Source organism: Drosophila nasuta, chromosome 2R (assembly GCF_023558535.2).
Source record: "Drosophila nasuta strain 15112-1781.00 chromosome 2R, ASM2355853v1, whole genome shotgun sequence".
In the NCBI taxonomy this organism is placed as follows: Eukaryota; Metazoa; Arthropoda; class Insecta; order Diptera; family Drosophilidae; genus Drosophila; species Drosophila nasuta.
The window spans coordinates 25,623,158-25,649,365 of record NC_083456.1 but is presented as its reverse complement, the minus strand read 5'-3'; the positions used below and the strand labels follow the sequence as shown (position 1 = coordinate 25,649,365).

The 26,208-nt window shown below is 36.4% G+C and overlaps 1 protein-coding gene across 3 annotated transcripts in view; it reads right to left on the bottom strand.

Annotated features, from left to right (window-relative positions):
• LOC132787218 (segmentation protein cap'n'collar) overlaps positions 1-26,208 on the bottom strand; it is a 55,890-nt gene that overhangs the window by 29,038 nt on the left and 644 nt on the right. The window contains exons 1-5 of one of the 3 annotated variants that reach the window (XM_060794144.1): positions 21,878-22,001; positions 20,110-20,520; positions 17,350-18,749; positions 6,198-6,467; positions 5,076-5,163 (exon numbers count right to left, since the gene is read on the bottom strand). In XM_060794144.1, coding sequence (XP_060650127.1) covers positions 5,076-5,163; positions 6,198-6,467; positions 17,350-18,396 — 1,405 coding nt within the window. In that variant the 5' untranslated portion in view covers positions 18,397-18,749; positions 20,110-20,520; positions 21,878-22,001. Of the gene's footprint in view, positions 1-5,075; positions 5,164-6,197; positions 6,468-12,063; positions 12,249-17,349; positions 18,750-20,109; positions 20,521-21,877; positions 22,002-22,483; positions 22,786-26,208 lie in introns of those variants that run through there. The other 2 variants (XM_060794145.1, XM_060794146.1) reach the window with 2 other exon arrangements.

The window sequence follows — 26,208 nt, the reverse complement described above, 5'->3', positions numbered from 1 at the left end:
TAAAAGTTTTATGCTTTATATGTTTTGTTTTTTTTAAAGCACTTTTCCACACTCGTATTATTATTGTTATTATTGCACATATGGAACAACAAAGCGCGCCCAAGCCAATTACTGTATCTACCAAAAGCTGACCCCAAAAAAAAGGAAAAAAAATAAAACACATCAAAGTTTTTCCTTAGCCATAAAAACAGCAACTTATTTACACAAAAATTAACACAATTACCGCAATCAAATGAGCGCTTGTTTTTTGTTGGGTGAGAGAAGAGGGAGTGGGAGAGATAGAGGGGAGAAAGGGCAGGCAATATATGCATTAGTGGGCCACTGAACTAATAGAGCAGAGCAGAGCAGAGCTATTTGGATTTAATAAACTTTAAAAGACGACGACGAAAGGCGAAAAAAAAAAAAAAAAACGAAAAATTAGCAGCATCATCGAGAGACTCGAACTCGTATCTATGGGATTGAAATTGGAGAGGAGAGCAAGAGAAATATATCTCTATATATATATTGAGAAACGAGACAAAAAAACAACGAAATAAGCGTAGCTTGAATATTGTTTTGATGCTTTGGAGCGTTTCTCGAGTGCGCCATTACAACTTAATTAGTTTAAATTGTTGCCGCTGATGCTCAAAGAGCCGCCATAGTTAAAAGAGAGAGCGAGAAAGAGGGAGATCGAGAGTGAGATGGCATGCCAGTCAATTTCCGGTGAAAGAGAGTCCGCAAAGCGATTGCACTTGAATATTTAAGTGGGCAAAGCGCAGCGCCAACTTCTTCTTTCACTTTCAAACACTGGCTGAAAAGCCAATTGCAAGTGTTGGTCATGACATGAACTTGCAGTTAACTGTGTGTGTTTAGTGTGCGACCATAACCTCAAAGCTGGAAGTGCGCAACAATTATGACAGGACAGATCTGTAACACAGAAAGAGTGACTTCGAACCCGAACCTGATGATAGTGTCAACAATGAAATTGCTGAAAAACCGTATACAAAATAATCATAATAATCGTTTGGCTATCGAATGACGTTGCCACAAAAAACGCGCGTTGCATGAATGAATACTGAATTCCGAATATGAATGAATGCCGCACTCACACACATTCACATGATTAACATATACAACAGACAACTTTCATAATCCTTGTTTATTTTTGTAGTATTTTTTTGTGGGTCAATTGGCTAATTAAAATGGGAGAAATTATGCAATTCTCAACTAGTTTTGGCAACGCGTCTGGCTTCTCGCTTCTTTGCTACGTTCTTCAGCGCAGTGCACTTGAAAGCGATACGATTATGCAGCAAAATGTGGCAGCCTTTTGACCAACCTCTCCTCCTCCACGCTCCTCACTATCTGTTTCTTACTTGTGTTGTCAGCATGTAAAATTTTGTGTAAATTTTGTAACGTAATGCTGACCATGTAGAATTTGTTTTTTTTTTCCTCATTTTTTTCAACAATTTCTATGCCAGACACACAGACAGCAGCAGGGAACACAGTTTTGAATGTTGCAACTACCAAAAACGAGACGAGAACCCAACAGACAGACAGACAGGAAGGGGCAACTAGTCTAGAATCCTCAATAGGTGCGTCGATGTCGATGCCACCAGCTGTTTTATAATAATAATTTTCATCATTCTCTCATTTTCATTTATTTTGTATTTTTGATGTGGGCGACTTCAGTTACAATAAGTGTGGAAGTTGCAACTGTCCAGTGAGCAAAAGAGATGGATATATAAAGAGTGAGAGCGAGAGAACGAAGCAGCTGAAATTAGAGCTCTTCAATTGCTTAGAATAACAGCAAAAGTAACTGCAATAAGTCAACTTAAATTTAAAGGCAGTTTAAACAACTAATTTAAGAGTATTTTAGCAAAAAGAAAACTGTTACTTTTATAAAATTCGTATAACTTTAATACCTTAACAACACTGGGTAAAAAGTTTGGAGCTTTCAAGAAAATGAGATGAAGTTTGGATTCTAAAAATTTCAGCTTGAATGGAATGCTTTAGCAAACTAATTTTTAACAGCATATTTAGCCTAATACTTTGTTCATTCAGGATTAAAAAAAATAGTTTCTAAGTAACTGAAATTACAGCTGAAGTAGCTGATAATAATATGACTTAATTTAAAAAGCAATTTATAGAAGTAATTTCAGAGTATTCTATAAAGAAAAAGCTCTAATTGTTTTTGACTTTCTATAACTCAGTTCCAGTTCCTTTTACAGTTTAGGATGTTTTCATAAGCAAATGAATTTTTGAGTCAAAGTTTGTTTGAATTTTGAAATGAAACTTAACTGGCATTAGATTCTGAAAATTTCAGTTCAATAGAAATGTTAATGACTTATTTTTAGCTCTATTCTTAGAGTAGAATATCATCGTAATATTGAGAATAATATAAAGTGAAGTACTCTTAGTACTTGGACGAAATTTTCTCAACTTTTGAACTCTATTTTTAGAATAACATAATTGTAATACATATTAAGAATAACATAATGAACGAAATTTCCTCAACTTTTGCTGCAACTGTACTGTAATTGATGGAAAGTCTCAGTTCCCAGTTGTAGCTGAGAATGGCCGTTAGAATTTGACAGGGGAATCTCTTGCGTTTCGTTCTTGTGGTCAATAAACTTGTGAAGCGTAGCTTGGCAGCCAAATTGATTGCATAATGGCATTTAAGCTACGATGATATTGATACCCATAGATGGACGTGGCCGAAAGATCTATAACATAATTGAGAATAAGAGCATTCGCGTGTATTTTGTTGGTATTTAATATGGTTTTTTTTTTGTGTTTGGACACTGTCAAGTCATGCTCAAAAAGTTGTCAACCGTCGCGACGACGAGCTTGAAATTGTTATTATTATTCTAGAAACTGGTTGAAAAAATTCCAACAGCATCAATGTAATCAGATTTGTGAGCGCAAAAGATAACTTGAATGGAACACGAAAACAAAATATTGAAAGACTGTACTAAAAAAAAAATGAGATGAGAGGAGCGAGAAGCCAGAAGCGGTAGGAAAACAAACAGCATTGATTACGACAACATTGTAGATACAAAAGACAAACTGAGCAACTTAATTATGACAATGGCAACTCTCAGTTTCTCTCTCTCTCTCTCTCTCTCTCTGTCTCTCTCTCTAGGCGAATGACATGGCGTTCTGTGACAGGACAATTGTTAGGGAGTTGTCTTCATTAGCAACAGGATTCAATACGTTTGTCAAAAAAAAAAACGTTGCAATTAATGTAAAAGTTGCTGATACATTTTCACCTTTACACCTTTTGGATATACAAAAGATTACCTGTGCTCGGTTCGCTACGTGATCTTCACACAAAAGTTCATAATTTTGGAAATAGAAATAATCATATATGCTAGAGAAGAAAGATTCAATAGTTTTGTTTGAAGTGAAACAAAATTAAAGATACTGAAATGACTTTCATTTTAGATACTCTTCATAGTAGTAGCTAAGAAAGAACAATGAGCTAAGCCAAGACGGCGGCGGCGGCATGGCCAAAAGAGCATTGATACCCATAGAGACAGAGTGAGAGAAAGAGAGAGAGAGAGAGAGAGAGAGAGAGGGGAGAGGTGAGGTCTTCTCGAGGGAATTTGGATACGGCTAAACAAAAGCGTGTGAATGCGTGCCTTGAATGCGATATTAATCTGACTCTAACGCAGTCGATGGATTTTTAATAAATGACCAGTAGAAATAGTTAAATAAATAATAGTAATAATAATAATAAGTAAGCAGCAACGAATGCGGGCTTAAGAACTGAGAATACGACTGGGATTTGGATTTGGAATTGAGTTTGGCTGCTTTTTTGGTGGTGTTTGGCTGCTGCTGCTTGCTTTTGGGGGTGACTTTTGACACCCTGCAAAATGGCTGACAGTGAGACGGTGAAGAGAGAGGGGGTAGAGGGGAGGTAGTTAGGGGAAGGCAGCTCGATGAGCCTGTTCCGTAACAGCAAACAAGGCTCAGCGCACGAGTGTCGAGTTTGTTGGGTGGTTCGCTTTTTTTTGCTTTCTTTCTTTCTTATGTACAGCTTATAGGCCAAAGTTGAAATATATCTTATACAAACACACACACACACATAGAGAGGGAGAGAGACTTACACACACTCCTATATATAGCCGTAATATATATCGCTTGTAATTTTTGGCGAATCATGTTTCGTTCATTTTTCAAAAGAAAAATGTTGCATGCGACGGCGTGGCAGCGGCTGCTACTTTTACTGCCACTGGCTGTGTGCCACTGCCACTGCTGCCACAGCCCCAGTTTGAATCCCAATCTCCAGCCCCAATCCCAATCTCATTTCCATTCCCATCCTCCTTCTGTGCTCGACCCTCGACTTGGCTTGCGTTAATAACAAAAGTTCGTGTGCGTGTCAAAGTTTGTTTGAAAAGCAACCGTTTGGATATGAAATTGGGCGCGGTTCCAAAGCAGATTAGCAGCAGCAGCAGCTCCCCTTTCTCCTCCCCCTCCTTCTACTTGCCAGCTTTATCGATATCAACCAAATGGAGCACTCGGGAGTGAGAGAGAGGAGAAAGGAACGCCAACGAAATGAAATGAAAAAAAAGCTCATTTTTCTTTTAATTTTCGTGCCTGTCAACTCAAAATGCCTACATTCATTTATAAAACGTCCCGAAAATACGAAAATATACTCTGAGAGGGAGTCACAATGGCGTCCTGGGCAAAGGATAATCCATTTTCGTTATTATTATACACACACATGGGGGCAGGGGGGTGAAGAAGAAGAAGAAAGCAATTCTTGTTGGCGGCCATTTTGACAGGCAATGCGAATATTATTATTATTATTAGATAATATATCCACCAGCGAACGAAAGAACTAAAAAGCTTATCAAGCTTTTCGTTTACACTCCTCTTATTTCTTTTAACTGTCTTATCTTTCGGTTGAAAGGGAAATGTAAAACACGTTTCGCATTACCACGCAGTGTAATCCCCCCACACATAGAGTTCTTTATGTGCCCGATAAGATAACCCAAAGCAATCGTTATAAATCCCACGCAAAGACGTTGTAAGAACATCGCCGAAATTTTCAAGTGATCTTAACTCTTTATAATCTTGTTTGTTGCACTTACCAGTTTCGTTATCAATGGTAAAGGGAACGCCATTCCATTCGATCGATAGATCATCCAAATCCTGCGATGGGTCCTTGTCATCAGCCACCTAAGATTGAGTTTATTTATTAGTTGCATTCTTTTAAGATAAAAGTATGAAGACATCATTATGAAATAATAATAAAATGTATTTTTCATTTTCTTTATAAAATATTTGCAAAATCAATCAAATTGTTAAAGGGACAAGATAAAGCTTAAGTAAGTTATCTTTTTAACATCTATCTGAGTGTTCTATAATATCTGTGTAACTTGCCGTCAATCCAAGTGGATACATTCCGATATTAACGGTTAATATGCAATTGTAATATATTTAAATCTAACTTTTCATTTGAATATTTAAAAAAATGTATATAAATCAAATAAGAAAGTAGAAAAATGAAATAATATTGTAACTTATTCTAACAAAGCTAAAGCTATATAGAATATATTTTTTTACAGAGATATATATAATCTATTCCTTTTATCCACATCTTATTATTATACGTTTTGTTCTTAAAGAAATTTTTTAAGAAAAGAATTTCCTATGAAATCTTGTCACTTGAACCCTTGGAGGCTAGAAAATATACTATATTTTTCTTCTTAGCAAAAAGATAGTATATTTAAGTATATATGATATATTTTTCCTCTCAACAAAAGGATAGTATTTTTTAGTAGAGTATATTTCTCTTCCCAACAAAATGATGGTATATTTTAGTATAGAAAGTATATTTTTCTCCGCAAAGAAAAGAATACTCCACAAAAACTTGTCATTTATCCACTCAAAGACATTAGTCTATAGCGTATGTAGCAACTGATATCCATACTTATTTTTAACTATTTGATAAGTTTATAAATAAATAAATATTTGCCGTCACCTTTCTGCTTCTCCTACATCTTCGCCATTGAAGTCTATATATCAATCTGTCTATTACCTTTCTTAAACGTTCTTCCGCGTATCTTTAATCTATAGTTGAGCTGCACTCGTTTATCTATCTCTTAAGTATCTATCTATCTGTCTTTTATGTAGTTATGTTGTTTTGTAAAATTGTGAAATTCTTATGTAAATATGATGTCTGCTGTAGCGGAGTATCTACTTTGATTTACCTTATCTTGCTGAAGCTCTTCCAAAGCTTTCAGCTTCTCGATATCATCAGCAGCATTGGCATCACGCTTATCGTTGTTGCCAGCAGCAGCGTTGACCTTCTTCGCCTGCTCACCATCAACCTTCTCCTTCTCGGCATCCGAGTCCTTGATGGTTCGGCCATTGGTAGCGCTATTTCCGCTGGCATAGGAAGCATTGATGATCTGCTCCTGATCGAGGCTAAAGCCCAAATCAACATCCTGCTTGTACAGCACCTCAGCGATTTCACTTTCCTGCAAAAGATACAAAAATTAGTTTTAGTTTTATATTTTTATTTCGTGACGAAATTGCGAGCACATGATCAAAAGCAAAAACAGCTGCAAATACATACAAAACAATTAAAGTTCCTCATCTTAGCGCGCACTTTTGTTTTCAAATTTCAATTGAAAAAAAAAGATAGATAGATATATAAATGCTCTTAAGCGTTGTCCACATGGGCAAGTGTCTAAAGAGAGACTGACTGACTAAGCGAGCCTTTGACTACGTCCGAAGAATCACACACACACACAAAAGCAACACACACGACTCTATTTACTCTTACGATATTTTTTTTATATTTTCACGAGTCGCTTTTTAAGGCCTGATAAGTTTATAGATAAAAACTACGTCAACAGGCGGCGTTTCGCGTTGACTAACCGAACAGATGGGGCCCCGAAATAAAAAAAAAAAACTAAAGGGAGAATTACAAATATTTATCAGTTTTGCACTTTTGCAGAAAGCAACAAAGAACAAAAATAAAGTAAAATGTTATTGACAAGTTTCTAGAATGCTCTTTGCTTTGGAAATCGTAGCTTATTGATTTCGCAGTGCAAAGAGCAGTTGGCGTTATCAATTCTTCGCTCTTTCATGCTTATATGGCTTATCATTTTGGCATTTTACTTATAGTGTTTTGTACTTAAGAGAGAGAAGAGGAAGAGAATGAAGAAGAATGAAGGGAACAACAAAGAGAAGAAGAATCGTCGTCTGCTGTCGATTGAGTTATCGCGATTGAAAAATTCGCAAATTCATGCGGTCTTCGGCTTTTGGTTTTGGTTATTCGGGCTTATGTTGAATGTGGAGGAGTCGTTTCAGCCCTCAAATTAAAGCGTTAATGATGCATTATTAACGCTCTCTTGCTTCTTGGTCACATGTTAATCCTTTTGCGGAAATTTTGTAGTCAGGTAGTTTGGCAATCGCAATAGCAGTCACAGGGATAATCACAGGATAATGCCGCACATTAGTGCAGAACTTGCCACAGAAGTCAGTAGCAAGCAGCAACAACAAGTGTTGCAAGCAATGACAGACAGAATGCAACACTCAATACAACGGAAAATATGTCCGAGGCATGACAAAGACGCAATCGCTGAACAAGTCAAGACCATTGATGGCTTAATTAAAATGTTTCAGCATTGTTCCCCTCCCCTCCTCCTCCTCCACGTAACGTATTTCGATTTGGATTCTTTTTTTAATTTTTCCTAAGCGACATTTTTTTTGTTGTTAATTTTTTTCTCTCGCTCGTCTCGGTTTTAGTTTTTTTTTTTTAATGAAATTGTTTGTTGTATTGTGTGTGAGGCTTTCTTGAACTTTTCTGCGTTCGCTGTGAAACAAAAAGCAATCAATCATCGACTGTGTGTGTGTGCGAGTGTATGTGTGTGTGTGTGTGGAACCACGCCTATCTCCTGGATTACTCAGCAGTATGGCGGCGGCATCATTGGTCTCCTCAGTCGAGTCGACTACAGAGAAAAAGAAGAAAGCAAAAATGAAAAAAAGGGCCGCCGACGTCAGCTCGCTGAGCCCAATCAATTGCTGCCGCGCAACGTTGACTGCGACGTCGACTGCGCTGCTGTTGCACCCTAGGGAGCAAACACGACACATGAATGTATTGGTGTCTTACTATGTGTGTGTGTGATTGGTCCCCTTTTGATGCGCTGCACATGCTGCGCGTTGCGCATGTTCACTCCAAATGAGTTATTTCAACGTGCGTGCGAGCGAGTGCGATAGCAAGTAGTAGAGAGAGTGAAAGAGAGAGAGTGACAGTTGTAGTGAAAGAGGGGGAGACATAGGGGAAGAAGGGAGGGGAGTCGAGTCCTGGCTACTGCTTATTAGGAAGCATTGTCGTCGAAGCATGCACGACGAACAGCAGCAGCTGCGATGTCAGTGTAAAGTATCTGCCAGTTACAAAAGTATCTTACAGTTGCAGCTCACGTACAGCGTCTAACTATGATAAATGCTTAATTAAAAGCAAAGGCCAGCAAACCAGTAAATGAGATACTAAAATAGCATGGAACAGATAATTGTTCATTGAAGAAACTTGTACGATTAATCTATAAAAAAAACTATAAGATTTATCAATCCACTTTAAAACAACATTTGATAAATTTAGTGAAATAAATAGGTAAAAGTTTTAGTATTTTGTTAATTAATCGATGCTGCAAGAAATATACAAGATTCCTATACAAAAATATTTAGAACCTTATGATTCAAATACTTCACAGTAGGTTGGTCAATCTTAATAACTTCATCTCATAAGTCAAACAATAATAGGTAATAATAGGCATTTGGTTATTTAATCGACGATGAAAGAAATATAAATGTAGCATATATAAAAAAGCATCTGATACTTCACAGTAGATTAAGTATACTGCTAAAAAACATATAAACTTCATGGAATTGGCAATCATTGGTGAATGAAATTTACAAGATTTATATAGAAGAAAAACTTAAGACTCTTTTCACTTTTATTATACAACTTTTAACTTTTTTTTTAAGTCAAGGGTCTCAAACCTAGAACCATATATGTTACGCTTTAAATACTTCAAAGTAGATTGATCAAGCTGCTTCAAAAATAACTAAAGTACAAGTAAAATAAAAGGTATTCATTCATTCACTTTCAACCTGCTAAAATGCATCCAAAGTATACTCAATAGAATTTTTGTAAGGATGAATGAAATGTATATAAAAACTTATTAGACCCTTTTAACTTTTTGTTGAAGGGTGTCTCAAACTTTAAATACTTCACAATAGCTTGATCAAGTTGCTTTAAAAGTCACTGAAGTTTGAGTATGAATGAAAATGTATACAAAAAAACTTAATAGACCCTTTTTAACTTGAATAGGGTCTAAACAATATCTAACACTATATGCTTGAGATACTTCGCAGTATATTGAATATCATCCGATGTTCATCTAAAATAAACATCGTATTTATGACCAATATACAACACAATCAATCAAGTTAAGTTAGTCTCTTTTTGTCACAACCAAAGTCGTAAATCGCTTTGCCAAGTTCGCGCAAAAACAAATAATATGTAAAACTTTGTAAGGGTTTTTAATTATAGCCTGATATATAGACCGATAAGGTCTGTTGCCCACGGTGTCTAAACACTTGAGGTCTTATCGGCAAGACGCTTGCGCTGACGCTGCTTGCATATGCCTGACACTCTGGCACTACGTGACGATTCCGAGTTATAAATATGTACGTATAATAAGGTAAATATAATATAGACATCATTAAATAGGGTTACCAATTCACTCTGACTGGCTAACGTACTAAATCGGATAAGATATGCATACGATATGTAAAGAATGTTGTATAAACAAGTTGGTTAAAAATAGTATAAATATTTAGGGTATATAAAATTAGAATACGAATGTAAAAAGACGATTTTGGACAGTGTAAACTATCAGCTTATTTTGGAATAACAAAATAAATTAGTTGATTCAAAATATCAGCAATATTTGGGAAATATAAAATTACAAAATGAATATATATAGATTTTTAACAGTATAAAACTGATAAGATATGTAAAGAATGTTGTATAAATTAGTTTGTTAAAAATAGCAGCCATATTTGGGGATCTAAAAATGACAATTCCAATATATATAGAAGATTTCTTACAGTGTAAACTATCAGCTTATTTTGGAATAACAAAATTTGGTAATAAGTATTTCACCACAACACGAGCATGAAGTCTGGCGATAAGCAGCTATTGCTCCCGTAACTGATACCGTCCCCCCTCCCTTGCTCCCTTCTCCCTTTCAACGCCCCCCTTGACATAGTAAATTCATGGTCAATAGTTGAAGAACGAAATCTATATAGACACATAAATAAATATCTTTATGAGTGACCTTGAAGCGGACTTTCGTTGCACTTTGTTGATTGATATTTGCAACAGAGTTTCGCGTGCCTCGCTTTGGGGCACGTGTGGCGCTCTCGTTGTGCGAAAAACAAGTGAACAAATAGATCCACATAGTTGGGCTTATAAAATAATATAGTAGAGAAGCGTGTCTCGAGGTGGTCGACGACATTGATAAGCGGGGGGCGCGATAAGGTCTAACGTGAGAGTGAGCGAGAGAGTGAGAGAGAGACAGATTATGTAGTATTATATTATTTTGAGAAAAACAAATGATAGCAAAACGATTGCGTGTGTTGTTGCTGTTGTGCATGCGGTGATGTTGTGGTGTCTGATCGAATCTGATCTGTTTGCTGTTCGCTTGACAATCAATCAATGTGTATCACAATATTGACACTTGCCGCATTTTGTTGCAACAATTAGTGGGCCATTAAGCTGAACTGACCACAAAATAAGAAGAAAACAAAATACAAAATCGGGCTTCCACCTTCCACAAGATAAATGCATTTTTGATCCTCGATTCTATGTTTGGCGGCAAATGATGAAAGTGCTCGAGTGAAAGCAAGTGTGTCGGCAATGCGGTAGAAAGTGCAAAAGAAACACACAGAGACTGGAAAAAGGAGACCAAAAAGGAAGGGAAAGGAAAGACAGACTCAGACTCCGATTCAGAGACTCAGACATAAAACGAGTGAGGCTAAAAGGTTGGCGAACGTCATTAATAAAGCCTCGCTAAGATTTTGATGACACCTGAACTGACAGCAGCACGAATGAGCCCAGGCAAGATCACTTCACAGTGTATCTGTGTATCTGTGAGATACACACCGACACAAAGATACAACGCCAAGTTGCAGGCGGCAAACTGTGGCGCATATTAATCATGTGCTCGTCAAGCCTTCAGTCAGTCAGTCCGTCAGTCAGTCAGTCATTGCCCACCAACAAAGCCGCAAAAATTCAAGTGGCCAAGTGTTGCATGTCTTTTTGTATCTCACAGATTGCGCAAAAGTATCCTGCAGTGTGTCGTCTCTCTCTCTCTCTCTCTCACTCTCGTTCTCCTCGTTTGCGGTTATTTGTGACGAGCTTAATAACTATTCATTTGTGTCATCGCTTTTGGTTATTGCGCTTTCATTATCACAACTTTTTGCACTCAACACTCGTATAATTCAACATTGCGCCGCCCTGCAATCGATTTGACATTTGAACTTTGACAAACGGGCTTGCTCTTGCTCTCTTTCTCTGTCTCTCTTTCGCTCACTCACTCACACAACATTCGAACATCGCGTTGGCATAGCTTAGTCTCTGTCTAGCACACACACACTCGTATACCGTTATGGGGGTGATGGACTCGCGTATTTTGTGGAGAGTTTTGTGCCAAAAGCTTAGCACCGTAATTAACGGCATTTAATTATGGAAATTAACCATTTGCGAGCACTGTGAGAAACACGACAACAAAAAACATCGGCGCCAGGCAAAAACGCTTTTTGCTTCTTCTTCTTCACACACACACATATATTTGCACATTTTTTTTTATATTCTTTTTGCCCCTTGGGGGTAATTAAGTGGAAATGCAACGTAATTACAGTCAAATGATTTTTCAATTTGCCATCAAATCTTCGTTGCTTTTTCATCATCGTTTCTGTTTTTTGTTCAACACTTTGCCATGTGAATAGAAAGTTGTAATTGTTTTGTTGTATGATTGTTGTTAAATATTATTAACCAACCGCTAAATAAATGTGCATATGTTTATACTCCTCGTTGAGACACATGGCTTCTGCTCTTGTTGTTGTTTGCTTCCTCTTCAGCTATTTAGAATGTTTTCCTCTGTTTTGTTTAAATCAAATTTGAAATTGAATTAATTTCCGTTGTCTCACACGACACACACAGTTGATTATTTGCTGCTTTGTACTCCCAATGAGCTCAAATCAGACTGAAAATTGATGTTGTTTTTCAAGCCCTAAAGTCATATTTTTTGTCGACGTCGTCGTCGCCGTCGTCTGGACTGATTAGCAACAGCAGCAGTCAAGAGCTGCGAGCAACAGTGAGAGCCCATAAATATTTGATTAGTTTAATTGATAAGTATTTGTTTTAACAATTCCAGCGGTTCAACAAAGAACTAGACAAAAGTCCAAGAATGAAAGCTCGCAAAAAGCAAATCAAAATTCCCCCAAACGGAAATACCCACTTTACAATGCTATATCTATATATTGTTAAATAATATAATTCATATCTATTCCTATAAAAATGGTTCTTCATAGACAATACTCACTGTAGCCACCTCATAGTGATAAGCTAAATATAAAACAATTCTAGCACAAAAACAAGCACGAATTTTTATATGACAAATCCCCAAAAATTGTTTGATAACAGTATAACAGCATAAAGTGTGCTACACCAACGAAACCAAGCCAAGCGTCAACTGTTAGAAAAGCTCATTGAAAACGCTTTTTACAACATGGTTGCAAAACACGCTAAGACACGTGGTTGGTGTCTCAACTATGTGCTTTTAACCGGTAACATGTTACGTGGTGAATTTATAGCAGCAAATGTTGCAAACGTGTTGAGTTTGGGGTGTGTGGTGAAGAGCGCGTGTTGCTAACGTGCACTGAGAGCGAGAGAGCGCCAAGTGTGCTGAATATGAAGAAAAACTTATAAAGTGTGGTGTGTAAAAATGCCGGTAAAACAGCTGTTGGCATTTCGTCGCCGTTGTAGATGTTGTTTTTGGTGGTGGTGGTGATGGTGAATGCGGTTGCAGTTGCGGTTACGTTACGTTAACAGGCAGCGGATACAAGATCAGAGCAGAGCAGCAAGATAGGGGCGCGATAGCATTTGATTTTGATCAGAAATTACAATACAACAACAGTACTCGGAAAAAAAATGTGCACAAGGCACTTTCCATTATAAAATGAGGGCAACTTTGTTGTTACGAGGCAAACAGAAGAGCGATAGAGAGAGAGCGAGAGCAAAGACGCAGCGCATTTCGCATGAAAGCGAAGTTCAACGAAACTTTTCAACATTTTTTGTGTGCCGTGATTCTGTCAAGTTTATTTATTCTTTCGCCCTGCGCTCCACCGACTGCAAAAAAAAGAAGGCGAGACCCAGACCCCAAAAATAAGACGAGCAACAACAACAGAAACTGTCAATATATGCGAAAAGACAAACAAAAGCTAAACGAGAATTGAGAAGCTTTGTGTGTTTTGTTTTTTTGGTTTTTCACTTCTCGTTTTTGTGTAAGAGACGCGCTTACAAAATTAGCAAAGCTTTTAAGCATAAGGTAGACGACATTCGACGTGCAAAACAAGCGTGAGACTGCGCGACTGTCTGACCTCATCTCTCTCTCTCACACACATACACACAGGCGCTAATACATATACACTCACTAATACAAAGCTACAGCTGCGCTTACAGGTGCCAATATAATTGGCGAGCATTGAAAAGGAGAAAAGAAATAGGGGAGATGAAGAAGCTGAGAATAATATGCGGGGAGCGGAGCTAGCGACAAATTAAAGATGATTGATTAAGAATGTATATACATACATACATACTTATGTATGCGTGTGCTAATTAGACCGTGTGTAGCGTTGCTTAGAAAGTGTGTGATAACTGTTTGGCTAAGTACGTAACAGGATTTCTCTGAAGTCGAGTTGGTTAAATACAAATTGTAAATATAAAAGGAGGGTAAATAAATAAATGAATTTAGTATAAAAAATTTAAAAAGCCAAATAAATGAATTTCATATATAATCTTAAAAAAAAAAATAAATCTAAAGCATCTATTATGATAAATTTTGTTGTTTTTTAAGTTAAAATATTAATTTTTAAGTAATACATTAAATCTTATAATCATTTTTTGAGTAAAAATAACAATAAAACTCAATAATAACGATTATAAGGTTTATGAAATTACTTGGAATTAATCTATAACATTATTTTAGGTCAAAAAGCACTAAACCTCACATAAATTGATAACGATTTCATTTTTTTTTACCTAAAAACGTTGTAATTCATTTTGTTCTAAGTTTAGTCAAAGTATTAGCAAAACAAAAATAGAAAAAGCTCTCAAATAATTTACTATTTTTGTAACGTTCGATAATATTGCATAAAGAGGGAGAGATTTAATGACTTCTGGCAGTGAAATAAATTAGGTTACATGATGTAAGGTACACTACCTTTATATAACATGTAAAACTCTTTTTTTTTATCAAAACAAATACTTTGCTTAACTCTCTCCTTATAAAGCTTGTTCCAATTGAAAGTGGATTAAATAAACATTCATTTACTTCCTACTGGAGTTTTGCTTACGTATGTATCTTATGCAAAATGGCAGCGAGAGTGCAAGGTGAAAAAAAAGATTCGCAAACTCTATATATAGAGAGATGTATCTGGCAATTATAAATAACCAAGCTGATCCATAAAACTGTCAGCGGTCGAAGGACAAGAATCAAAGCCAAAGCAAATGTAATTTGCACAAAAAAACCAAAAATAAAGTGAGCGGTGTTCCATTTGATTATGCAGCGAACAAAAAAATATCTAGATACATAAAAGCGAAAACACAGATATAGATAGATACAGCAGAATTGTACATATGTTCAATGCAAATTTGCATTTGCTGCTGATCTCAAGAACACGCGAAATGGGAAAAAGATTTCGTGACATGATCTATAAAAAAAGAGTGAGTGAGCAAGACAACAAAGCAGCAAGAAAATGCATGGAAAAACCATGGAAAATGACAACAACACACAAAGTAAAAAAATATATATAGTATATACGTATATATAACTGTGTGCTGTGTTGTATGAGGACATAAATATTTACATTCAGAAGTATTTAAATTGCAATTTGCAAAAGTGAAATACACAAATTTAAATGCAGCGCAAATGTTAAATGTTGACGGCATTCGCGATTCGATTTTTAAAAATAAAAAACGATTGCAACAATTGATGCCTTAGTCGTTAACAAGATACCCTGTAAACTACCCACTTGAAAATATAATGTGAGATTGTGTGACTAATGAAACGAAATAACAAAATGGAAGCACAACTTGCTGTCAGTATGAACAATTATAAATAATTTCATACATTTATAAATAAATGCTTGAACATTAATTTTTTGTTGCTTCTTTTGTGGCGAAAACGTTGAATGACCCAGTTGAGATCGAAAGCTCAGCATCGATTTAGAAAGCAAATGCGACAGAGTTCACATTTGCTTAGAGAGTTTTGTGACCCTTTGAACTTCAGCCAATTACAATTACGTATAATGTTCTCATTTAACTATTTCCTATATACAAATAATTCCCCGATTTCATTGCGACTCTCTAACCAGTTTGTCAAAACAATTGAAATGTGACTGATAAGTAAATAAATATGTATTCACAATACACATGTATTGAACTAAAAGTCATGCTGAAAGCGCACATTATCTGAAGATAAGCATAAGCTAGGTCATGATTGTTACAATTCGTATTTTGTATTTTTGTATTTGTCTAGGCAACAGATTGTATCTGGTTCGCTAGTTGTTTTTTTTTTCTTTTTTTTGCAAACTATGAAAAGGTAAATAAATGAAGCGAAAACAAAATCATGACTAGGCCACACGCAGCTCTGACCGACAGATGGCGCCACTGCTGCCTAAGCAAACTAGTTTTGCGAATATCTACTAAGTTTAGCATGTGATTAAGCTGAAATTTTTAGGATAGCTCAGAAATAACGCATTTGGTTAAAGCGCCAAAAATTTGCATGGCAACTAAAAGAAATCTGCATAGAAATCCATATTAAAAATTGCAAAACTCTACATCTTATATAGTACATGCTTCTAAAATAGGTTGAAGTAAGTTTATTGAATTTAACCCAATAAACAAATTCAATTCTTTACAATCGAAAGCTGCATAAACAGTCTTGCAACGCATTTTAAAAAGTTTCCTCATTGTAAACAAATGAATCGATTTAAAACTTTAAGGGGAAGTCGAAGCGAAACACAGCAAACATTCCGAGGTCCGTCTATAAACTAGATTTAACTAATTCGTGTATCTAATTTAAAGCAAAGACAGAAAACAAAGAGAAAAAAGAGGCAAATGCAAAGCCAAGTGTTAACTGTTGACTGGAATAAGTCAAGCAAAAGGGCAGCGCCTTCATTAGCAAGTCAAAGCCACAACTAAGTGACACTGTTCAGCGAAACTAGAGAGAGTGAGAGAAAAGACGAGTGTCTATACGCAATCGAAATGAAATTTTCAGGATAGAACGCCATTGTCGTAAGTTTTAAGTGTGCTAAAAGAAAACTACAGATAACAAATCTTCAGATAAAGGAGTGAATATTTGATGAATCGAGTTGAAATTTTCAGGATAGAAAAAGAAAAACTACAGATAAACGAACGAACAATAGCTGAATCAAGATGAAATTCTCAGGATAAAACGACATTATCGTAAGCTTCAAGTGTTCTAAAAGAAAACTACACATAACAGATCTTCAGATAAAAGAGCGAATAAATGCTGAATCGAGTTGAAATGTTCAGGACTGAACTACATTGTTGCAAGTTTCAAGTGTGCTAAAATCTAAAGATTGCAGATTCAAAGTTAAAAGAGCGAACAATAGCTGAATCGAGCTGAAAATTTCAGGATAGAACGAGACTAATATAAGCTTCAAGTGTGCTAAAAGAAAACTAAAGATTACAGTTTCTCAGATAAAAGAGCGAATATTTCCTGAATAGAGTTGACATTTTCAGGATATAACGAGATATAAGCTTAAAGTGTGCTAAAAGAAAACCCCTAAAGATTACAGATTCTCAGATAAAAGAGCGAATAAATGCTCAATCGACTTGAAATTTTCAGGATAAGAAAACCTAAAGATTACAAATTCAAACATTAAAAGAGTGAATATTTGCAGAATCGAGTTGAAATTTTCAGGATAAAACGGGACTAATATAAGCCTCAAGTGTGTCGAAACTCGAAAGTTAAAGGTAAAAATTCGCAATCGAGTTGAAATATTCAAAGTAAATCAACCAAATATAGGTGAGTTTACCTCCTCAACGACCTCCACTTCGTTGACAATGCCAAATGGCTCCTCGCTGGTCAATCCCTCGACTTCGCAGGCATTCGACACTCCAGCGCAATCCTGTAAATCCGCATCGGTATCGTGCTCTCCGAATAGGCGACTCAACAGCAAATCATCCTCATCATCATCGCCATCGTTATCGGGTCCAAAGACAGTCAAACTTCCCGAGCTACTCGGATGCGGAGTGCTGTCATTCAAGGCATTCGGTGTATCCGCACTTGGTTGATTCAACACATTGGCACTGCCAGCGAATCCATGAATAAAAGCAGCCAAACTCAGATCCAATTGCGTGTTATTATGCGCCTGTTGTTGGCCATCTTTCAGTGGCAAATTAGCATAAGGATTGCTGAAAGGCAGATCGCCATAATCATGGAGATCAGCCAGATTTTGTTCCCATATCGAGCGTTGATCCTGCAGCAAATCGGGCGACAAAAAGATGTCCAATTCCTGAGCAGCAGCAAGTGGCGAACTATTGGTGGTCGTATTGATGTGAATCTCTCCCAAGGCTGCACTTGCTGCTCCATTTCCAGCTGCCGAAGCAGCCGCTGCAGCTGCCGCCGTGTTGCCAACAGTCACCGACGCACTTGCTCCACCACTTGGATTACTTTGTAGATCCTGCAGAGCTGCTGTTTGCACACTATTATTCCCGGTTGTGTTGTGCAGATTCATGACAAAGGTGCTGGCATTAAAGCTGCCCAGCGGCAACTTGTATTCCCCACCAGAGTTGCCATGATTGAGAGCTGGCTCATCAAAGTGCAACAGATCCTCAAGGAGAAGCGGCGCCATTCCGCCTTTGCGATTGCCATAGGGTTGATGCTGGGACTCCATCATGGGCACGGTGCGAAGCATTTCCAATTCCCAGCCATCGCCGTGGGGCAGCTCGAGTTGAGCGTCCCAGCGACGCAGTCGCTGCTGCAGCAGCAGCGATGAGTAATCGGTGTCAACGTGGAGCAGGCTCAAGGCCAGCGCCAGTTGAAGCATCTTCATCGCGTATGCCTTTTTGTTTGAGATCATTTTGATGCCGAGGTTAAAGCAGCTAATGTGTGTGTGTGGGTGTGACAAGCGACAGTTTGTTGAGGTTGACGTTGTTGTTGTTGCTGTGTGGTGTGTTGTTGTTTACCCCACCTCCTCCTCCTCCCCTCGCCCCGGCACAGACAACAGCTCGTTGGCTGCGCCGTCCGTGCGTTCAATGACGTTTCCTTGCGCGACTTTTACTTATACAATGCTATATATGTACATATACGATATCCAAATGATATTTACTATATAGCAAACTTATTTGTTTAAATCGCAATTCTCCTGTTCTTGCTGTTTTTCTATTAATTATTGCGTGTGTCCTCGTGTTTGTTATTCTTATTGTTGTTGATCTGTAATTAGACAAATACGAAAAGAGAGCGCATTTTAGTTTTATATACTTAGAATATAGCTGATTAGTCAGCAGCTTGTCAAAATGCATAAATGTTGCTGTGAATTGTGCTTTGTTGTGATCAAAAGAGACCTTGCTTCAATCCCCATGTATGGAAGAGTGTATAAGGAAATGCATTAATCAATCCACTTTAAATATAAATGTATTTTCATACCAAATGATTTCCTTGTCCATGCAAATTAACTAATACACTTTTGATTGCTTCATTTGATGAACTAATTTCTTGAGTGCATTAGTGTTAACAACACATGTCCTGCAATCTAAATGATTATCGATTATCGATTACAACGATTACTTTAACGGTGCAGCCTTTAATTGAAGCTTTGTCTAATAACACTGCACTACACACAACCAATTGTATTTGAATAAGAAATTAAATCGATCTATTGATAAGATAATTTTTTTGTTTCTTCAACATTTTATTCAATTCAAATTGAATCATTTTATTTTTAATTCAACTAAATGATTATCTATTCTCTTTAGTTGAGGTTTAGTTTAATAATAAAATACTTGAAATTACCAATTGGAAATGAATAAGAAATAAATTTAAATAATCGCATTTGATTTATATTTTTTGGAAAAACTTTTCATTAAGAAATTATAAATCGTGTTCAACAACTCTATTATTCATGATTCCTAATTTTGACAGTTTTAGCTGTCAATGCTCTACACTATATCACCTTTCTACTATTTGACAAGTGCAATAAAAGTTAGTTTTTCGATTTCAATTCAAAAATGTGCTTTGATTGAAAAAACGTTTTGACTGCCGCACCTAAGCGAATGTGTGTGTGTGTTTTGTGTATGTGTGAGTGAATGAGGTGTATGTCTGGCTGCCCCCAGTCTCATTGAACCTCCCGCTCTCTTTCTGTCTCTCCCTCCCCTTTTTGCATTGACAGCCTAACGAAAATAGCGACAGAGACTCAGAGGCAGCAGGCTGCGTGAACTTGAACTTGTTCAAGGTCTTTAGTGAAATGGTTTAGAGTGGTGAATTGTGTGTTAGACAAAGACGCACAGATAAACCCAAACGCAAGCAAGTTCAAGGACAAAGTCGGACAGGTTAAAGTGTGTTAACAAAAAACGAAAATATTTCTTAGCCAAATGTTATAAACATTCTTTGTTCCACCAAGCAGAAAATATAGTAAACTTTAAACAAAATGTTCGTTCGATCGCAGCACGCATACAAATGCAATGCTCAATGAGTGATTCCATATGAGCGAGTTAATGGGTGAGAGTGAGATGCGTGTATGCGTTTGTGTAAATGTACATATGTGTGTGTGTGTGTGTGTGACAAGTGCACTCACCTTTTTTTCTCCACGAAATTCGGCTACAAGAAGCTCTGCTGCTGTTGCTGACTTCAACGGTAAAAACTGCGACGCAGTAAATATTGTGGGGTTGCTGCTGTTTCTGTTGTTGTTTTTATTGTTATTTGCTGCTGCAGAATGTGCGGCTGTCAAAATCCAGCAACAGCAAAAACAACGTCAGCGCCAACGTCAAACGGCGCTGCCGACGACGCAGCTCTCTTTTCTCTTCTCTAGCTCCGTTTTTGCGTTGAATTTTGTTATTTCTTTTTTTTTATTTTTTTGCTCAAACTGCACGCGGCTTTTGAATCAATTTCAATGTATTGTAATTAATTTTCCACCAACTTTTTATTATGAGTATTGTTGTGCTTATGTTTTGATTTGAATAAATTCACTTTTATTTTCACTTTTACGCTGTGGATTATAATTTAATAAATTTCACCAATAGTATTTTTGTAAAATATTTATTAATTTTTCCGTTATTTGCACCGTCCTTGAACTTGGCCAATGGACTCTCGTTCTAACACTTAAAAGCGATTTTTTTCAATTTGCACAGACGATAAAAAGAAAATCACACTCTCATACACGTCATGTAATTATAGCATGCACATGTATTGGTGCTTTGCAATTATTTGTTATTTGAAAGTTGTTAACTCTCCACACTTTTTCTACGCACTATTTCAAAGCACGCATTAGCTATCTGTGTGTGTGCGTATGTCGTCTCTATGTATGTGTGTGTGTGCGTGGTGAAATCGTCATTTGTTTAATAATCGTTTATATTTTTTGGCGTGTTGTTGCCTGTTTTTCTTTTCGCTATTTTGCAATGCCAATGCTTATTATGCTTTATGTCTGTGCATCAACGTTTATTTCTTTGTTTGCTTTTATCGGCACATTCTGCGTTCGTTTTTTTTTTTGCCTCTGTGACTCACACACTAACAAAATGCCGTCTGCTGTTTTTTTGCCAACACACACAATCACATATACAATGTTTAACTGCATGACATCAATTAACTCATACTTTTAATTAAAATGCAAAATAATTGAATTTTTATAGCAATCAAAGCTCAGTCAATAGCACACACACACACACACACACATTTCACATGCATTTGAAGGCAACAACAACGCAGCAGCAGCAACAGCGCCAAAGCCGAAGAAGAAGAACAAGAACAACACACACACACACATACACAAGCAGAACGCACAAGCACATTCACACAGACAGCAGTATAAACAAGATGTAAATTTTATAGCACAAAAAAGAAACTTCTAGAACAACAAATCAGTAATTGTTGCTTAGCCAGACAGGCTGTTGTTGTTGCCGCTCTGCACTTTGTATCACACAAAATAATATTTATCAAACAATAATTTCGTCGCTTCATGCAGGGCTTGCAACATGTCAGCTGAGCGACATCGAGGGAGAGCGAGAGAGCAACACACACGTATTGCTGAATTGAGTTTGGCTTTTTCATCTTGTTGCTGTTGCTAGCCTCTTGTTGTTGTGTTTGTCACCTCAGCACAATGAGATTGCATTTTATTGTAGTGCAAGTTTTAAAAACAATTTCTATCGTTTTAAATGTTATTCCGGTTAACAAACAACACGCACTCTCTCACTCATACACACACACACACACACAGCGACAGAAAACAGTAAAATTTTTTTCTTCATATTTTTTACGCGGTCTCGTTTTCTGTTTCATACATAATTATTGCGACTTTCTCTTTGCGTTGCGTATTCGTCGTCTTTCAAAACAATAATTTTGTGTCGTACCGTAAATAAAGCGAGTGTTTGTTAATTTTTACTTCCGTTGCGTTTTATTTTTCTCCCAATTTCTTCACGACTCGCCGAGCGTCAGATTTCTGACGTCTGTTCACCGCACTTTGGAAACAACAAATACAATTTATGGCAACGTATGGCAACTTTGCTGCTACTATAAACAGAATACTGTTACTGTTAACATTTTGCTATCGCACTTTATGCGAATTATCGAAATGTTACTCAAATTGGCACTGTTAATGCTCGGGCGAACTGTTAAGCAACCTTTACCACACTCAACTGAGCAGCTCAGCTGCTTTTTAGACGAAATGCTCTCGCTAATATCATAATTTGGTGAATTTTAACAAGAGAAAGGTGAAAAATAAAGAAAGTAAACCCCAGTTAGCTTTTTACTAGAGCTACAAAGCGACAATCAATGTGCAGCCAAAAGTTCAGCAACGTGCTGTAAGCTTTGTGTAAAGCTTTTTTCGGCAAGCTTTTCATGATGGCGGCTTTAACATTTGCAAATGGAAAAGTTTTGTAATTTTATTTGCAACTGTAATTCAAAATCATTTATGCTCGCAATTTAATGAATATTAAGAGTATAAATTGAAAGCTTACCAGCGTGTTGTAATTAAAACCAAAAATAGTGTTTCGTTGCACATTCGGGGTTTCCAAAGATTCGTTAATTATGGTTGTTGTTGCCGGGGTTGTTGGCGTGGACAAATTAGCAGGTGTTGAGGCTACCGTAGGTTTTATTAAAAGCCTACACATTTTTGGGGTCTTCTTCGGGTCCAATTTAGTTGAAGTTATGGTGTAGTCATCCATATCCTTCACCGGCGATAGCGATTGCATTCTGGGCAAATCCTCCAAATCAATCATCTTGTATTCGAATTAATTATATGTTGAGTCACACAAAAATACTGCAAATACAAAAAAGAAAATAGAAATTTGCACAACAAATATGCACATAGATGAATTCTGATTTTATTGATAAGCCATTAAGTTTATTTTTTCCAAACAAAATCAATAGGATACATATACAACTACATACATATATACACATTTGCATACGCACACACAAACGCACATGTTTCTTATCTGCACTTGCATCTACAGAGCGATTAAGCTCATTGGCTCGGGCCCATACTCATTTAAATGAATGTGTGTGTTTATCAAGCGCGCCTAGCGACCGCGCGACAAGAGAGAGAACAATATCAGTGTCAGTGTAAGGTGCGTTTACCTCGCGGGGGTCGAATAAGAGAGAGGGAGAAAGAGCTACCCAAATTCGATTGGTAAACAAAGTTGCTGCTGATCTCAGTTCTGTTCTCAGAAAGGTGCGGCAGATATTTATAGTATAGAATCTTTGCTATAAAATAGATGGTTATATTAACTACCGGTTGGAGTTTAGGGTCGCAGTTCTTTAAAGCTTTTAAATTTACATAAATAAATACGTCTATTTATTGTAGATAAATAGCTAAGACCAAAGTAATTATAAGTGGTACTATATAATTTACATACATGATAATTATTGTAATGCGATTTCAATGATAAAAAATAGCTTTTACGAATCTTATTTCTATTTTGCTCAAAAATTATTATGGTTTAAACTTTATTGCATTTTTTTATAATAATATTTAAAATGATAGAATCAAAAATGGATTATTTGAGAAATATATATAAATATATACTGAATTGTGATTTTTTTTTAATTTTCGAAATGAATCCATTATTTTTAAGAGATATTTTTCAATAGAACGTCGAATTTCACAAATGTATCGCTAAATTGCGTCTTTTTTTGGAATTTCCTACAGTTCGCACCTATATAGAGTAATCCTTAGCAGAGCACCCCCAATTTGTTATTATTCTATTATTTTTATTTTCATCGATAACATCGCTGTCGAGTCAATTTCAGTCATATATTGATAAGTGTGCTTCGAAAGTTAAAAAAATATTGATTAGACAAGGAAAATTAAGTTCTTCGGCCATACGAGTTCGAGTATATATGATTGCAAATATGTGTATAAAATTATTATGGCCTGATAAGATAGCCATTGGCACCATAGAGGTTGAGTTTGAAAAGCGAAACGGTTGTAAACGATATGGAGATCTACATACCACTTTGGGTGTTCCTAGCCCTTATTATCTATGAGTTCCAACTGTTTCGGCTAATCAACAAAAAAAGAATACAAAAACAGAAAAAAATCTGCGCAATTCAAGCGATTATTACATACATGGGCTAAAGCCTAAAGAGGCGTAACTGAAAAAAGTACTTGCACTAGTAGTATACTGGTTATTAAAATGTTAAAACCAGTCAAGTTGACTTTATGACATGACTATGTGAAAAACTTCTAAAGCTTCCGCTTAAAGTCGTGCTTAATTGCCTATCATAGAGCTCTAATAACTCCAAAATTAACTAAGAAGCACCTAGTAGATGGTTTTAGTTTTAGTGCCAATTTTAATCGGGTTTAGTTCTTTGTTTCTTTGTTAACTCGATCCATATCTGTTTCGCTGACTCACAGCATCTGCAAAAGCTTTTTAACAAGCTTCGTTGGCACTCGTTTTGTAGCTTTCAGATCGAAAGTCATGTTAAGAGGTGCACTACTGTGTGTATTACAGTTGTCCAACTTTCCACCGCACGAAACGAGTAAATGTTATACGTAGTATCTATCTATCTTTAAAGATGGTGTGATGTCGTCAATTTATGTTTAATACATACTATGTGAGCAGAGATGACAAAGCATTCATGACTTTGGCAATGATCAAAATTTGACCGAAACTGTAATGCTGTGTTGTTTGTCGACCAATGCAAATTAACTAAGCCTTGTGCGACGACAGACAGCGTTAAAAACCTGTTTATTTTCAATACTTAACTTCTGTTTTTTTCCCATTTCTATACCCGGTAGCCATCCAGAAGAAGGGTGTTCTAGTTTAGGATCAATCGAAAGTGAAGGAACTTGGATGTATAAATATTGCACAGAGATTTTGTATAACGTTGTCTATCCATTTATATTAATCCCTCAATCTCTGGGAATACAGAAGCTAGAGTCACGAAATTTAGTGACAAAACTCATGTTGATCTTATACGTATGAAAAAGTTTAGCTCATGACCCTTCCTGCTTCCTCAACCTCCTCAACCCTACAGCTTGTTTCGTATTCTCTAAAAATAGTTCCGGATATTTGTCAGTCCAGCAGTCTTCACTGTAGCTTTCTTACTCGTTTTTATTTCTGTTCAGTTTTGTCTTATCGATACCTGCCGGATCAAAATCACATCTCGGATGCGTACAAAGTGCAAAACAAGCCTCATATTGACTTTAACAATTACGCGAGAGTCTTCTAAATAAAGTACTCACATCATGTATAGTAAACCTTTCCAAAGAATCTCGAATTTCGCATCCGTCGCACGGAATTTGAATTTCGTATTTTGAAAAGTATAAAAAGTAAGTATCGTGTCAATAATATTAGCACTCCTCAGACAAATTGCTAGCTAGTAATTACATTGTACACACGTATCATCTCAGTTACGACTTATATTATATATCATTTGATTCAGCCGAGCGAGAAAACGAAATAAACAACAACAAAATGGGGAACGAAAAACAATTAACTCGAAATGTAATACTATGTACCATAGCAATTAAGAGAATTATTTTGATATTTGTTCAACTCTAATAACACATATATGTACATATGTATGTATATAAGATATACTATAGTATATAGTTGAAAAACCCGTTAAACATTTATTAACATGTGCAATCAAGCATTATACATATGTATGTTTGTTTGTATGTATGCATAGATATTATAATTTGTCTATGTCTATATAATCCATAGTATTCCAATGCGAACGCAAAATTCATTAGAATAATAAACGTAAATATGTATTTATTTATAGCACAAAATACCCTGCGAAAAGGGTATGGCAAAAGGGTATGCTGCAGTTTCAAAATAAGCTCATCAATATATACTGTACTTGATCGATTAAAATTCATGACAATCGGACTAATAATAGCTCAATATGTACATAGTTCAATATATACCCTACGATACAATATCTAGTGTGATCATCAGGGGGATTTTGTGAAGTGCAGTTGCTTTAAATAGTGAAGGGGTCTTAAATATAATTTATGACTTTGATAAGACGCAGGCATTAGTGTTTCATATCAAAATCATGTTTCTTTTTCTTGCGAATAAAGTCTCTTGTTGCGGACTATTTCACTTTACAGGGTATTGCGCAGTCAAGCAATTGGTGCTGCCTTTTGTTGATGTGTCTTGGGTTTAGCAGGAAAACAACTCGATGACCACATGCCGGTAATTTATACGAAAACATCAATACTATTAGA